This window comes from Prionailurus viverrinus, chromosome B4 (genome assembly GCF_022837055.1).
Source record: "Prionailurus viverrinus isolate Anna chromosome B4, UM_Priviv_1.0, whole genome shotgun sequence".
In the NCBI taxonomy this organism is placed as follows: domain Eukaryota; kingdom Metazoa; phylum Chordata; class Mammalia; order Carnivora; family Felidae; genus Prionailurus; species Prionailurus viverrinus.
The window spans coordinates 48,898,855-48,912,921 of record NC_062567.1 but is presented as its reverse complement, the minus strand read 5'-3'; the positions used below and the strand labels follow the sequence as shown (position 1 = coordinate 48,912,921).

The following is a 14,067-nucleotide window of genomic DNA, read 5'->3' as shown; positions in this document are numbered from 1 at the left end:
ATGTTATTTTACTCTCCTCAGTGTTCCCTCATCTTTGTGGATAATCCCTTCATTATATCTTTTTGAACTACCCAATTTGTATTTTTCATATGATTTCTGTTTGGGCACAGACTGATTAAATTCTTGTCCCCGGAGCCTCCTTAAGCTATCTATATCTACATGGCATGTGATATAACATCAAGAATGAATTGTCAGGGCAATATAGTGTGGGAATTGTATTCTTATCATGTGCCAGACACTATGATCTTTAAAATGCAAAGCTGTACTTCCAACTCAGAGACATTTGTAAATTACAATTCCTAAAAGGCGGAGAATTTGTTTGGATTGATGCTCTCAAGAACTTTCTCTTATCTTTGGGAAATGCTTGTTGTGAACTTCTGACCAACCTGAGAGACTATTGGAAGCTTTCTTCTCTTGGACATTTATTTATTCACCAATCATGTATTGTTCACACAGTATATGTAAAAAATTATTCTAGATGTGCATTCAACCCTCACTTAACAAATGGAAAAAAAAATCATACCAAAGATGTCATATATTTTAACCTTTCTTAATGTCAGAAGAGTAGTTATTGGTAGAATCAAGACTTGAACTTAGATATTCTGATTCAAAGTTTTATAGATTTTCATTACATTGTGCATGAAAGAAACAAAATCTCTCCTTTGGCCTATTAAGAGAAACAGGGCAAACACTCACATCTAATATTCAAATTAATGTAGACAATTACCAGTGCGGAATTAAACATAAAATGCATTCACATTTAAGAAATGTAGACAGCACTTCTGGTGAAGCGTCTCTTAGGCTTCTTGGAAGAAGTGATTAAGTCCAGTTAAGTCATATAAGGTCCATGGAAGCGCAAGGGGCACTCAGATCACGGAGAAACTTTGAACACTGAGCCAGAAAATGTGAAATCTACTCCCTAGTCAATCAGTATCTTTTAAAAGTGTTTGATCAAGACTGTGAATAACATCAATGAGTAATCAGTTGAGGATTATGAAAATTAATTTGGCAGAACTTCATAGAATAGATTGGACATTAAAAAAATTGGACATTAGAAATCTTGATAAGTGAGAAGTAACAAAGATTATTGATAAGGTGAGAGAGAGGGAATAAGTAAGAAAAATACTTGCAGGAACATAAGTAAAAAAATTCAATGACTAGTTACATTTTAGAAAATAGGAAAGAAGTTAAGGATGTCTGAGTTTTGGCCTTGAGTTAATGGCAAGATAGTGCTTCTAAGAGCAGAAAAAGAAAGTAATTTGTTTGAGGGAAAGAGGAGCAGGTAAAAATAACAGCTTCGTTCTGGAAATGTTTACTTTAACATTGAAAGGTAGGATTTGTAGTAGATAATATCGGAAAAGAAGCCTAAAGTCAAGTTGATTAGAGTCATCTGTGTAATTGTTTAGTAGATGTCTTGTTTTCATTTATAGAGTGTAGGTGGACTGGGGTTGGATGGATGTGGCAGTTGGGTGGGAAGGGGCAGTGAGTATGGACAAAGGGACCAGTGCCAAGATAGAATATTCTTGGAGGTCTAAGTCAAACTGGGAGATATGTTTATGCAAAGCTCTTCTGGTAGAGTGTGGTCAATCAATGTTGTATCTTACAATAAATACGGTGCTTAGCGAAAAAAAAAAAGCAACAAGTTTGGAAGCCAAGAGGGAAGAGAAAAATATGCAAATGGTATTGAAAATAGTTTTGAAGAGCTATTTAGTAATAAGCCATGGATTATTTTCTCCAGTCCTGTTGTACCTGATGAATATTGTGGTGAATATTTTGAAGAATCAGGTGGTTGCTGAAGACTTTGGTGACTGAAGGTGATAAGGTAAAAAGAAGAGGATGGAAAACTAAGGTTTGGAGAATATTTGTGTTTGAGTGTGAGGTTCGGTGGAGGAGGAGAAATGAAACGAATTAGAGGAAGGGGAGACTAAAATGTAATTATAACCGAGGAATTAAAGGTTTTTCAGGATGAAGAAGTAGTCATCTTCTCATGACAATAACTGACAAAAGGCAATTGGAATCAACAATTATGATATTGAAAACTTTTGAGAATGGATTTTTATTATATTTTTACACTGGCAGCCAGAGGTTGCAGAGTTAAGGCAGCATGATGTGGTATACAGAACAGGAGTTTCAAGTGTGACAGACCTGATTTGGAATCCCAGTTCTGTCCCTTACCAGCTGTGTCAATTTGGCAAGGCTACTTATGAATATTCTTAGTTTCCTAAGCTGTAAAAAATAATTCCCGGTTGTCAAGTTCTTATAAGGAATCAATGAGGCAGATGAAATTGCTGGTAGAATGCCTAGAACATAGCAGTCTCTTAATTAAATCCATTCCTTTAAGAAAATAATAAGTGGTAAGGATCCAGAAGAAAAAGCAAGAATAGGATAATCCTTTGAAAAGTTTCATGGTGAAAGGACCTGAGACATTTATAGGGAAAATTTTTTAGGCTAGTTGGAACTGTATACACTTGCTGGTGGAGGAGAGGAGCCAAGATGGATGGGGCTAGTGAGGAACTAAGAACCAAAAAGGGTAACTGAACAATCAAGAGCGTGGATGACAAAATATCAAGGACTTAGGATCAAGTGAGCAGGAGGAAGAGTTAGCCTTAAAAAGGAACATACGCTTCTTTGGAGACTATTTGGCAGGAGAGAAAATAAATATATTTTTAAGTGTAGAGAGAAGAAGCTGTAGAAGCTCTTTTTTGAAAGCATATGTCATCTTGGTAAAGAGACTGCATCATTTACTAAATGAGGGACTGATGAGGAAGCAGAGCTTAAGTAGAGTAGAAAAATTCGAAACACATCATGAAGAAGGCTATTGGGGTCAATCAATAGAAAAGACTAAATTGACTGCTTATCAGGAGAGACTAGTGACTGATGTGGAATTGAGATAGATTTCACTAGAATATAGGAAGCAGTAGACAGAGAACCCATTCTTTAACAATAGTACCATATACTAAGAAGCTCCTGAAATTATCCAAGCAAAAGGGTGAGAATCTAAGAGATGTGTCCTGATGAGGAGATTGAGGAGAAGGTGAGATAAATAAAAAACTGGTTGAGTGACTGTGACCTGAAAGTACTTTTCATATTGGTTTACTAAAATGTAATCAGTTATGTGAACTTCATAAATATGCAGAGTCTAGTAGGAACTCTATTTGATTATTGGAGACCTTATTGATAAGTAGAAAGGAGTAGTTGGGGTTTGTATACTGTGATCAAAATTCCAACAGAAAAGGAAAGCTGAAGCCTGCTTTAGCCTCAAGGCAATCCTGAGGGTAGGGCATGTCCTCAGAACATCAGGGACTCAGTCTAGTGGGTGGGTTAAAGGATCTATGCTCCTCCTGAATCTCTGCTTGAGTAGAATGTGATATAGCCATTGGACTAGCTCTCTGGACCAGCCCCGCCAAGAGGAAGGGCACAGAAATCTTTGACAGAGGATTATGTAAAATTGAAAGAAAAATATGACTTTTCAAGAACTTGATTTTCTTAAATTTGTTGGAGAAGAAATCTCTGTCCATTTGGAGTGGGAAAAGAGCAAAGGTTTTTCATCAGAGCAGTAGGTAGCCAATTGCAGCTTCAGAATGCAATCAAATGAAGGGTCACAACATCAGCTGGGGGCATCTGCAAAGGAATAAATAGTTCCTAAAAGGAAAGCAGGTATTGATGGTTTACAAAATCTTAAGGTCAACTAAACCTAGCATGTTTCATACCTTTGTTACCCTTATTCATTTGTTCACTCATTCACTCATTACCTATCAAATGACAGACAGTAATGGACTAGATCCTTAAATAGACAAGGTTCCAGTCTAATGGAGCTTACATTCCAGTTGGGAATGGGATGGGGAGGAGAGAACACTGGAATATAAAAAATAATACACTGAAAAAAAACAGTACAATGAGTCCTCAGGATCTGAAGCATTTTTTGTATATGTGTGTATATGCTTGGGTATGTGTGTATATATGTATATTGCTAGAGTAGGTTTAAGTGTAGTTGTGTGTGTGTGTATGTGTGTCTTTGTGTCTATGATAAAGATACAGAAAGGATTAGTTGTAGATTTTTCTGGCTGTTCTAGATCCAAACAAAGAAAATAACTACCAAATAAAATCAGTGTGGGAATGATTTTGGTATAATATGGCATAAGTTAGTGAACACCTTTTTCTTTGTTTATATTCTTTTAAAGTTTGTTGCCTATCAGAGAAAACATTTGATATTTAATATTTCCAAGATTACTGTGGTGAGCTAGACATTCTCTTATGTTATTGATGGGATTATAAATTGTTAAGTGTTTCTGGAAAGCAATTCGGCAATATATATTAAAATCATGAATATGTTCTTATGTTTTCAATATGCAATTTTAGGGACTTTATCTTATGGGAAATAATCCACCATGTGGGCAAAGCTTTATGCATAGAGATACTCACTATAACCCAATTAATAACAGAAATAAAATGCCAAATATTTAAATTATGTATGAATAGAGAAGTAGTTTTCTTGTAGTAGGTGCATGAACTGTATGAATATCATGTAAATAATTAAAATTATGTGCTCAAGGAATTTTAATGACATGGGACCATATTTATGATATAGGAGGCTATGTAAAAAGAACAGGATAAAAATTTTTATATGTTGTAATTCTTAATATGTAAAACAATTCCATAAAATTGGATGGGAGGAAATAGGCCAAAATGCTTTATACCTGAAGCATTTTCTATGATTTGTACATGTGACTTTTTATATGCAGAAATACCAATAAATATTATTTAAAAAACCCCACATTTCAGTGGGAATTAAATGCTCCTGTGATTGTTCTATAAACCAGTAAGTCCTATTATGGAATGTTCTGGCAAATCAGCACTTACATATATAAAACCATAATATCCATTCAAATTTTTGTTAAATAATCTGTCAGATGGGTATGTTTTAGTGCAATGAAGCAATTGTCTTGGCTGCTTTTCTTTAGAAAAGCTTTTCTTAACTTTTTAACATAACCGATTAAGGCCTGTCCTTGGTCTGTGCATAGCAAATCTGGTGAAGTAGTAGACATGGCTTTCATTTGGCAATAGTTTTACAAGAAGTGATTTTAATTGAGTAAATAGAAAGCGTAAGCTTGGATTTATGATTGGACCAATATTTCTTAAAATGTAGTGCTGGGATCCCTTGCAACAGAGTCCTCTCTGAAAATTGTTTAAAATGTAGATTTCTTAGCCTACTAAATCAAATCTGAGGATGGATACTGGGAAGATGTATTTTTTCTAATTAAAAAAAATGTTTATTTATTTTTGAGAGAGAGAGAGAGACATAGTGTAAGCAGGGGAGGGGCAGAGAGAGAGGGAGACACAGAATCTGAAACGGGCTCTAGGCACTGAGCTGTCAGCCCAGAGCCCAGTGCAGTGCTCAAACCCAGGAGCTGTGAGATCATGACCTGAGCTGAAGTCGGAGGCTCAACTGACTGAGCCACCCAGGCGTCCCTGGGAAATTGTATTTTTAAAGATATGCCCTAAATAATTCTCCTGAGATTCTCTAAGAACCACCAGTTAAGGTAGAAATGTTTGAGATTTAGAAATTCTAACCTTGTCTGCTCCAATGCTTCTTATGTAGAATGAGATCTTTTCTCAACAGCTTGGATCCAAAATACAGAGAATTTGGCCTAGCAGTAAGTCAGAATTAGGGGATGGGGTCTCTCTACTGTTCTGTTGCAATCTTATTAGAGAGCTTTAGATTTGGAATTCTTTGAGACCATAAGCAAGTGGTCAGTCACCTTGCTGGGAATAGTAATAGGGTGACTGAATAGGTATTTTGTGGTCCGGATCCTATGAAAGTGTCCTTTGGATGAAATGCTTGCCTAAATCATTATAGAGTGTACAGCTCTTTTTTTTTTCCACGTTTATTTATTTTTGGGACAGAGAGAGACAGAGCATGAACGGGGGAGGGTCAGAGAGAGAGGGAGACACAGAATCGGAAACAGGCTCCAGGCTCTGAGCCATCAGCCCAGAGCCCGACGCGGGGCTCGAACTCACGGACCGCGAGATCGTGACCTGGCTGAAGTCGGACGCTTAACTGACTGCGCCACCCAGGCGCCCCCTAGAATGTACAGCTCTTAATGAAACAGGCCTCCAGAGAGAGTGGTCATATCCTAGAGGATAAGAGCAGAGCCAGACACACCTGTCACTTACTATGTGCCAGGATGAATTAAACAACTCAAAATCTTAGATTCTTCTCTCATAAAATGGAATTACTAATAGTGCCAGCTGAATCATGAAAAGTTGTGTGCCAGTCGTTGAGCACAGGGCCTGGCATGAAGTAAGCACTTACAAATGCCTACAGTGATGACTTCACAAGAATTCAACTATGTAAGCTTGAGAGGTCAGGCTTTTCCAGTTGATTTTTTTCCCAAGTTTTCTAGCTTTTCCAGTTGATTTTTCAAAGACCATCTTAGTTATCAGAAAAGCCCGGGGATTTGGGGCACCTGGGTAGCTCAGTCCATTAAGCATCCGACTTCAGCTCAGGTCATGATCTCTCAGTCCATGATTCTGAGTCCCACGTTGGGCTCTGTGCTGACAGCACAGATCCTGGAGTCTGCCTCGGATTATGTGTTTCCCTCTCTCTCTGCCCCTCCCTCATTCATGCTCTGTCTCTGTCTTTAAAAAATAAACATTAAAAAAGAAAAGAAAAGCCTGGGGATTTGAATAATCCCAATTCTTGGAGGGCAGGGGCTCTAAGGTTACCTCTAGTTCTTCATCTGAGGTAGATTTTTGATATCTGTTGTTTTCATGGAATATCCAATACTTACGTCACTTACTGAAATCTGCTGTCTGGGTTGGGTATGACTGAACGGAATTATGTGAATTATCACTTGCAGAGTGACTTTTCTTTGTATACATTCTCTAGTTACTAAGAAAATCAAAGGTCATTTCCAACACACACACACACACACACACACACACACACACACACACACACACAATACACACAGCCTTAGCCCTGGCCACCTTTGTAATACTTCTGGGTGCCACATTGTTTCAAGCTGTTTTAGGTTCTAATAGGCATCTCTGGCTTTATGATGGTTGCTACCATGAAGCACACTTACATCACCCTTTTCTTTTGCCTTATTGGTTAATATTTCCTGAGTAAAAGTGTTTGTTACACTTTTCCTTAATTTAAACTTACATTTGTCAAGTGATAGGCATCTCTAGTGGCTTCTTAACTTTAGGAAAATACCAACACCCCTCCCGGAAATACCACTAAATCAGGCTGAGACAATTACCAGGAGCAATCCTTTAGATTATCCAGTTGCATAACACACTTCTTGAATAAATGACATAACCTAATTTAGGATACATCACCAAATTCAAGTCAGAGAGTATCCTTTGCCAGTCAATAAGAGTGCGGGTCACTGGAAGATCTCTTCGTAGAATTTTTCTCAGGGCTTCGTTCGATAACTCCTGTAATTCTTCTAAGACTGCAACTTGAAATATATTCTCTTGCTCTTCCACAAGCCTCGCAAAACTTAAAGCCAGTTGAGCTTGGTTAACTATTTCCAAGCTTTCTTTCAGGTCCTTGGAGATTTCAATATGAAGGTTGACAGCCTTGAAGAAGTGAGCTTGCACAAAAATTCTTCCTGTTACTTGGGTTAGAAATGGATTGATTTGGAAAATCCATTTAGATTTCCAAAGGCCATTCCAGCAGTCTCTTGTTTCATAGCTGTGGTCCTCAATGCACGCTATCAAGAACTCCTTATTTTTCACGGTTTTTCTCAGCACGTTGCAATTTCCTTTTGGGTAGTGATCACTCACGTACAGTTTTAAGGCACACAGAACAACATTTCTCAGGTATTCTGTCTCATTCCGAATGATACCGTGACTTTGGATGTCTTTTAACTGGTTTTGAAGCAGGTCGAATTTGAAAGAAAGTTTGCTTTGATAGTCAAAAAATCGGTAGTCACCCATTACGTTGTGGTGAGACAAGAGTACTGGATTTCCATCGATAGAGAGTGGTACACAATATTTCTGGCAGTGTTGGTGGCCTGCACACTCACCTTGATGGTGCATAAGTTTTTCATCACGGATAAGCAGACAGAGATCATCAAAGGCATTTACAAATTCCCCTGGAGGAGCCTGTATCAACAGTCTGCGAATTACTCTTTCTTTCTCTTTCCTACTCAGAACGCTAAGTGACATGCTTGGTTGCAGCAGAAGCAAAGCTTCTGAAATAAAGAGTGTTCAAAGGGTGAGAAAACGTTCCATGAGACACCTTTCCCATCAAGGTGTTAAACATTCAAGCTTAAGATTACTATGGCTAATCATGAAAACAGGTTGTCTTGCAAGCTGAGTCTCCTGATGAAGTCATAAAGAACCTTTCTCTATGAAGTGTGGAACCTTTGATGATGTCACCATGGGTGTTCAGGCCAAAAGAAAATCATGACGGTCACCTGACAGCGTGGTACCCAGCCATTCAGCTGTATGTATTTTGAAGATTTTAAAAACTTAGCCTCCCAAACAGCCTTCTTCAAGAGCGGTGTGTCGCTGTGGGCATTCTATGTTGTCAGGAATCTACAGAAGCAGCCTAGAGTTTCTAGAGAGGGTTTGGCAGCCCTTTGCACCTTTGGGGACCACAGTGGCATTTATTTATCCTCGGGCTCTCAGAATATTCTCCCCAAACCCACTGGAAGCACATTATGCCCAAAAGTTTCAGGGGGGTTCAACAAAAGAGTAAAAATAAAACAAGATACGATGGCAGTTGACAGAAAAATGCTAAACAGCAGAGGATACTGCATTATAACCATTGAGGGTTTGAAGATTGTTAAAATGTAAGCAAGAAGCCAGAAACTTTCAAGGGCAGTGAAATGCAGAGACCACATCTGGCATGTGGATTCTATGGGATTTAATTGTGAGCTATCTCCAAAGAACAAAGGCGCAAACCACTCTGTATTTTCTGCTTTCTCTCTAGAAAAGGGTCAGAGGCAACAGCTGATGAATATCAAGAAATTCCTTTACTACAAAAGGGCAGAGTTGACTATATTTGAAACCTGTGACAACATGTAATGGGGAGAGACTACTAAGCAAGGAGAAGCATAACAACAGGTCATGAAAATATGGAGAACAAATATCCATTCAGAAGTCCTTTCTGTTCCTCTTTTCTCTTCTTCCTCTTAATTAATCCCCTTTACTTGATTCTCCTCTTTCTTTTTGAAGAGTCTGGAAGTTAAGCCTCTCTCATTTAAGTATAAACCTCTTCCATCCGTCCTAAGCTTTTCTGCATTTCCCTTACTTCCTGTCTTTTTCTTATGAGAACATGAGCTTTGCCATATTAAGTCATAGCCTTTATATGTGAGGGCTTTTCATTAGTTTTAGCAGTCTGAAACTGAGTGGAATTTTGAACAATTTTCACAAGTACCTTTCATGATATTATAAGTTGTCATATTAATTCCCAACTTCAGTTTTTCCAATTGAAGTATCCTAATTTTTTTGTAGTTTGTCTGTATACAGTAAGTAAGCTTGATTATTTTAATTTTCTATTCATACCAAATATACACTCAGCATGGCATTTTTAACCCTTTTTGGTGGTACTTAAAATGTTGCCTTTTTTTGGCACATGTAGCTGGACATCTGGCTAATGTCATGGTAATAATATATCAAACATGGTAACTATTTATCGAACACTCAGTAGCAGAAACTGTGTTCAGTAATATATTGAGAACTTATGCCCCCACTTTCCCTAAATATTAATTTGCTCACCTTTCAGATGAGGAAAGTGAACTTGAGAGACGTCAAGTGACAGGGAGATCTTGAAGCCCAGCTGTCCCCCAAGTCCATGTCTCAGGAAATAGACTGTATTTCCCAAATAATAACTTGATTCCTCAAATGTTTATTTTTATTCTTTTCCTATAATTTTTATTCTGTTATGTATGCCCTCTCATACCTTCACTACAGAATAGTACCTACTTAATTTTGTTTTAACCATAATTTATCATAGAATTATTTTGTCACTTAAGCAAAAGATAGACTATCCCTTAAAAATAAAAATAAAAACGTTAAATTGAAAAGAAATCAAATATTTCCCTAGGCATTTTAAGTACTTAATGATTTTCTGTGAGAATTTCCTTAACTTCTTTTTTTGTGCTTCATACATGGTTTTTGTCGATGATTCGGGATGAATTTAGAGGTGGAAAAATTAACCTAGAAAAAACTCACAAATTACTTGAAAAATTAGATATTCAGTGCAATTATGTTCATGTGAAATCTATTTTTAAGGTGAGATAATATCCACCCCTTGTCTGCCCCACCCTATGAAGGACTTAATCCAATATAGGGGAAATGTCAACAGCTACTTGGATGCTTTCTACAGAAAATACATATGAAAAATTAGTCTCTTGAGAATTAAAGCAATTAATTATGCTAAATATATTTACAATCAAGAAGGAGAGAATTTAGGTAGGAGATAAAATAAGTTAATGGTAAAATTTGAAATAATACCAGGTTATTAATTTAGCATAATTAGTTGAAGATACAAGAATGTTCATGTAAGATTAGGATTGGTCATATGATTAGATCAAAATCACATAAATGAAGAAATGGTAAATGGATTAGATGTTAGTGATTTATAGAAGGAAAAAGAAATCTTGAGAAAAATGGTATTTTACTCACTTCAAAGTAGAAAATCATGCCAGAAGTTTTCTTTGTTTGAAGAACTAGTGGGGATGGAAACTGGATCAATTTTTTTCACTAAAGACAGAGGGAAAGATCATCAATAAGTAAGAAAAATCCAAGCACTCAGCTGAGTTTTGTGCTAGGAAATGGCAAATTTCTTGGCAAATCAAGTAAAAATACTGGATTGGCTACTTAAGTTAAGAAGATGGAAATCCTGAATATTATACTGTTTTCTGAAAGTGACTACCCAGATAACAGTCTGTGAAATTCTTACCATTAATACAAACTGGGAAACCTGTGTTACCTGCCTGTAAGCTAACCAGTTAGCCTGATATAATTTCATGGATGACGGCTGAGGCAGGCTTTTGGTTCAGAGAAAATAGCCTTGTTACAAAAATAGCCATTGCAAGGGTATCAGCATTTTGGTGCTATTTCTCCAAGTCTCAATTCCCAAAGCATGATGTGAAGAGGGCCAACTGACAGAAGCACATGCCCTGGGTTGTCTTATCAGAGAGGGACCTCAAGTTTAAGGAACCCAAATCTTTTATTACAGGAAGTAAGCCTGTCTGATCTTTGCCCTGGAGGGTGCCCTTATCATTATTATCATGCACAGTAAAGAAACCTGCTTTTTCCCCTCGAGGGAGATATTATCTTTTCATCATGCAAACATCCTTGAAAAGCTAGTTCTGAAGTAAGTGTTGGTGCCTCTGCTGGAAAACCTGCAGAGACACAGGAGACCATGGAGCAGCCCTATCAAGTACTTCTCTCAACAAGATTTAGCCCCCATGTTTACAAATCACAAAGAGGAGGTTCAAAAAAAAAAAAAGCTGCACTTCTCAAGAGACTAAAGTAAAAGACAAAAGTTTCAGATTGTTTTTTATGAATGCAAGTAGTCCGTGCTGCCATAAACTATCAGAATTTTAAGCAACTCATGTCTAATACTATACCTGAAGAACACAAGGTTTGTGAAAGATCTTCACAAGTAGAACTTCCCCCCAGTGGTATCACTCAATGGGAGAACCAAATAAGTACTTTTTTGGTTTAATAAAATTCACGTTCAACACAACAGAGAGGTAATATATTAAATCTGTATCAAATGTGAAATGTGATCAATCTTATTCAGTGATTATCAGGTTGCTTTGCATTACCTGCAAAATGAAGATATGTGTCTGAGATGTACTTGAGTAAAGTGCATGCCCTATTAAAAAGTGTTATGTAAAATGTGCAACAGTTCTAACAGGTAAAGAAATAGGTCATTAATTGATATTAACAGTTATTTAAATGCGAGAGGGTGAAGGTCTAGTTTGTTTAGCAAAACCTTTCTGGAATGGCTATGAAAATAATTTTTATAATTGAGGGACAGAGATTGCTTAGAATTCTTTAAAAACCTCTTTAAAATGGCCTCAAATAATTTAAGCATAAATTGCATATAAACAAGGCTGATGATCATGACAAGAAATTGTTATCAAAATAATTCCCCTAGGCCCTTGAATAGATGATACTTTGTTGCCTTTGGCTACATTGCCATATATGCATTAAGAAATTAATTAAATAGAATGCTAGGGAAGGTGTATTGGCTAATGAAATTTTCTGGATAGCTAAAAATTAAGCTTCTTAAACATTGGACTGTTTTGCTTCAACTTTTGTTGTTTATCTTTCCAAAATTCACGGTACACCTTGTAGCCAGAGTAAATGCAATGAATCTTAAAGAATCTTATTTTGGTGACCAAAATCTTCCAGCTTCTCAGGGCTATTGTTATTGGCAAGCTCAATGGGCGTGGAGATTCTTCACTCCATCAGATCTTCCCTGTTCAGTACTTGGCAAATCAGAAATTTCCCTAAGCAAATGTCTTAACCTGCAGAATGGGGAAACTAATATAGTTTTCTTGCCGGATTGTGCTGAATAGTAAATATTATTTGTGAATGTATCTAGTATAAGGCTTGGAAAAAAGTAGGCACTCAATAAATATTATTTGAAGTATATCAATCATAATTGTTCAAAAAATATAGGAAGTTGCGTTACATTTATTGATTTCTTAAGAAGCTGGCATAAATTCTGATGTGAATTTATTTTCTTATTGGGTGAATATTTACTATGAAATTTAAGTAAAGAAGGTGTACCTTTATGACCCTGGCAAAATATTCACATTTTCATTTTACAAAATCAATTCTTGAGCCATGACGTGGGGAGCAATTCTGTAAGATTTTGTTTTATCCCTTTATTAAAAAAAAACTTTATTGCTTTTACCATTGTCATTAATTTGTAGCATACAATATATTTTATAAGAAATATTCTGTGTCATTTCAACAGAATATTGCTAGTCTGAGATTACATTCTTGATTGTTAGTTGAGTATGAAATAGCATCCTTCTTAATTTTAAGAATTCATATTATTATAGGACTTACCTTAAGTTTTCAAATTCTCTAAGCAGTTAACAGCCATTGTTAAATCTATAGGATGTCCATGGGACTCTGTTAGAAACTGTGGATTGTAAAAAATTAATAAAGTGCTCTCTCTCTCTCACTTCTCTCTCATCAGGAGGAAAAGAAATACAGAAATTACTATTTTATAAGTAGATAATAATAAATATCATAGTTAATAATTACAGGGAATCTGAGAAGACAGAGACTCAAACTTGGGCATCTATAACAGAGGCTGTGGTACAGAGAGCATTCTTATTGTCCCTCGAAGAATAAGAAGCAGTATATGTAGATAACAGTGTGAGAAGTGCTTGATGAATAAAAGGTAACGATGTATGACTTGCACATAGGATGTATGCAAGGAAGTGATGAGGAGTGCTAGGTATGGCCAGATCACAAAAGTCCTGAGGTAGGCTACAGAGTTTGGATTTTTTTTTATACGATGGGTAGCCATTGAACCTTTCTGAGGAGGGAAATAGTGCAAAGTTCAGGATCTATCTGGCAGTAGTGTAGAGTGGTTTGAAAGTTAGAAGGTAGAGAGAGGAGGTAAAGTATTTCTCTGCTGTGTCTGCCCTACAAATCTGCAACTTGGGTCAATTCAGCTACATATTGTTTCGTTCCACCGCAAGTTTATGATTTCCTATTTTAGTTGGTCTGCCACAGTCTAAGCTTATTTTTAATCTTCTCTCAAAAATAAATAGCTCCATATCCTTTTCTCTTTTTTAAAAAAATTTAATTATTTTTGAGAGAGAAAGAGACAGAGAGACAGAGCATGAGTGGGGAATGGGAAGAGAGAGGGAGACACAGTATCTGAAGCAGGCTCCAGGCTTTCAGCATAAAGCCTGATGCAGGGCTCCGAACTCACAAAGACTGAGATCATGACCCAAGCCAAAGTTGGATGCTTAAACAACTGAGCCACCCAGGCGCCCCACTCCATATCCTTTTGGAAAAGTTATATTCTCTCCTGTAGCAAATAAACTGAAAGACACCTTTACATTT

The 14,067-nt window shown here is 36.8% G+C and overlaps 2 protein-coding genes across 12 annotated transcripts in view; one reads left to right on the top strand and one right to left on the bottom strand.

Moving 5' to 3' along the window:
- The window catches only part of PLCZ1 (phospholipase C zeta 1), a 218,035-nt gene that overhangs the window by 163,116 nt on the left and 40,852 nt on the right, over positions 1–14,067 (top strand). For 3 of the 11 annotated variants that reach the window (XM_047866883.1, XM_047866880.1, XM_047866878.1), the window contains exons 1-3: positions 7,790–8,458; positions 8,948–9,103; positions 10,128–10,251. The exons of 3 other annotated variants lie outside the window; for them this stretch is intronic. In XM_047866883.1, coding sequence (XP_047722839.1) covers positions 9,093–9,103; positions 10,128–10,251 — 135 coding nt within the window. In that variant the 5' untranslated portion in view covers positions 7,790–8,458; positions 8,948–9,092. Of the gene's footprint in view, positions 1–7,789; positions 8,459–8,947; positions 9,104–10,127; positions 11,721–14,067 lie in introns of those variants that run through there. 5 more of the 11 variants (XM_047866887.1, XM_047866884.1, XM_047866879.1 and 2 more) reach the window with 4 other exon arrangements.
- On the bottom strand, positions 3,539–8,178 carry CAPZA3 (capping actin protein of muscle Z-line subunit alpha 3). The gene is made up of 2 exons (XM_047866890.1): positions 7,266–8,178; positions 3,539–3,621 (listed from the first exon to the last, which is right to left on the bottom strand). The coding sequence occupies exon 1, from the start codon at positions 8,176–8,178 to the stop codon at positions 7,279–7,281; it is 900 nt and encodes a 299-aa protein (XP_047722846.1). The 3' UTR covers positions 3,539–3,621; positions 7,266–7,278.

Coding starts and splice junctions, on each gene's coding strand:
- CAPZA3 (XM_047866890.1), bottom strand. CDS start 8,178: ATGTCACTTAGCGTTCTGAGTAGGAAAGAGAAAGAAAGAGTAATTCGC.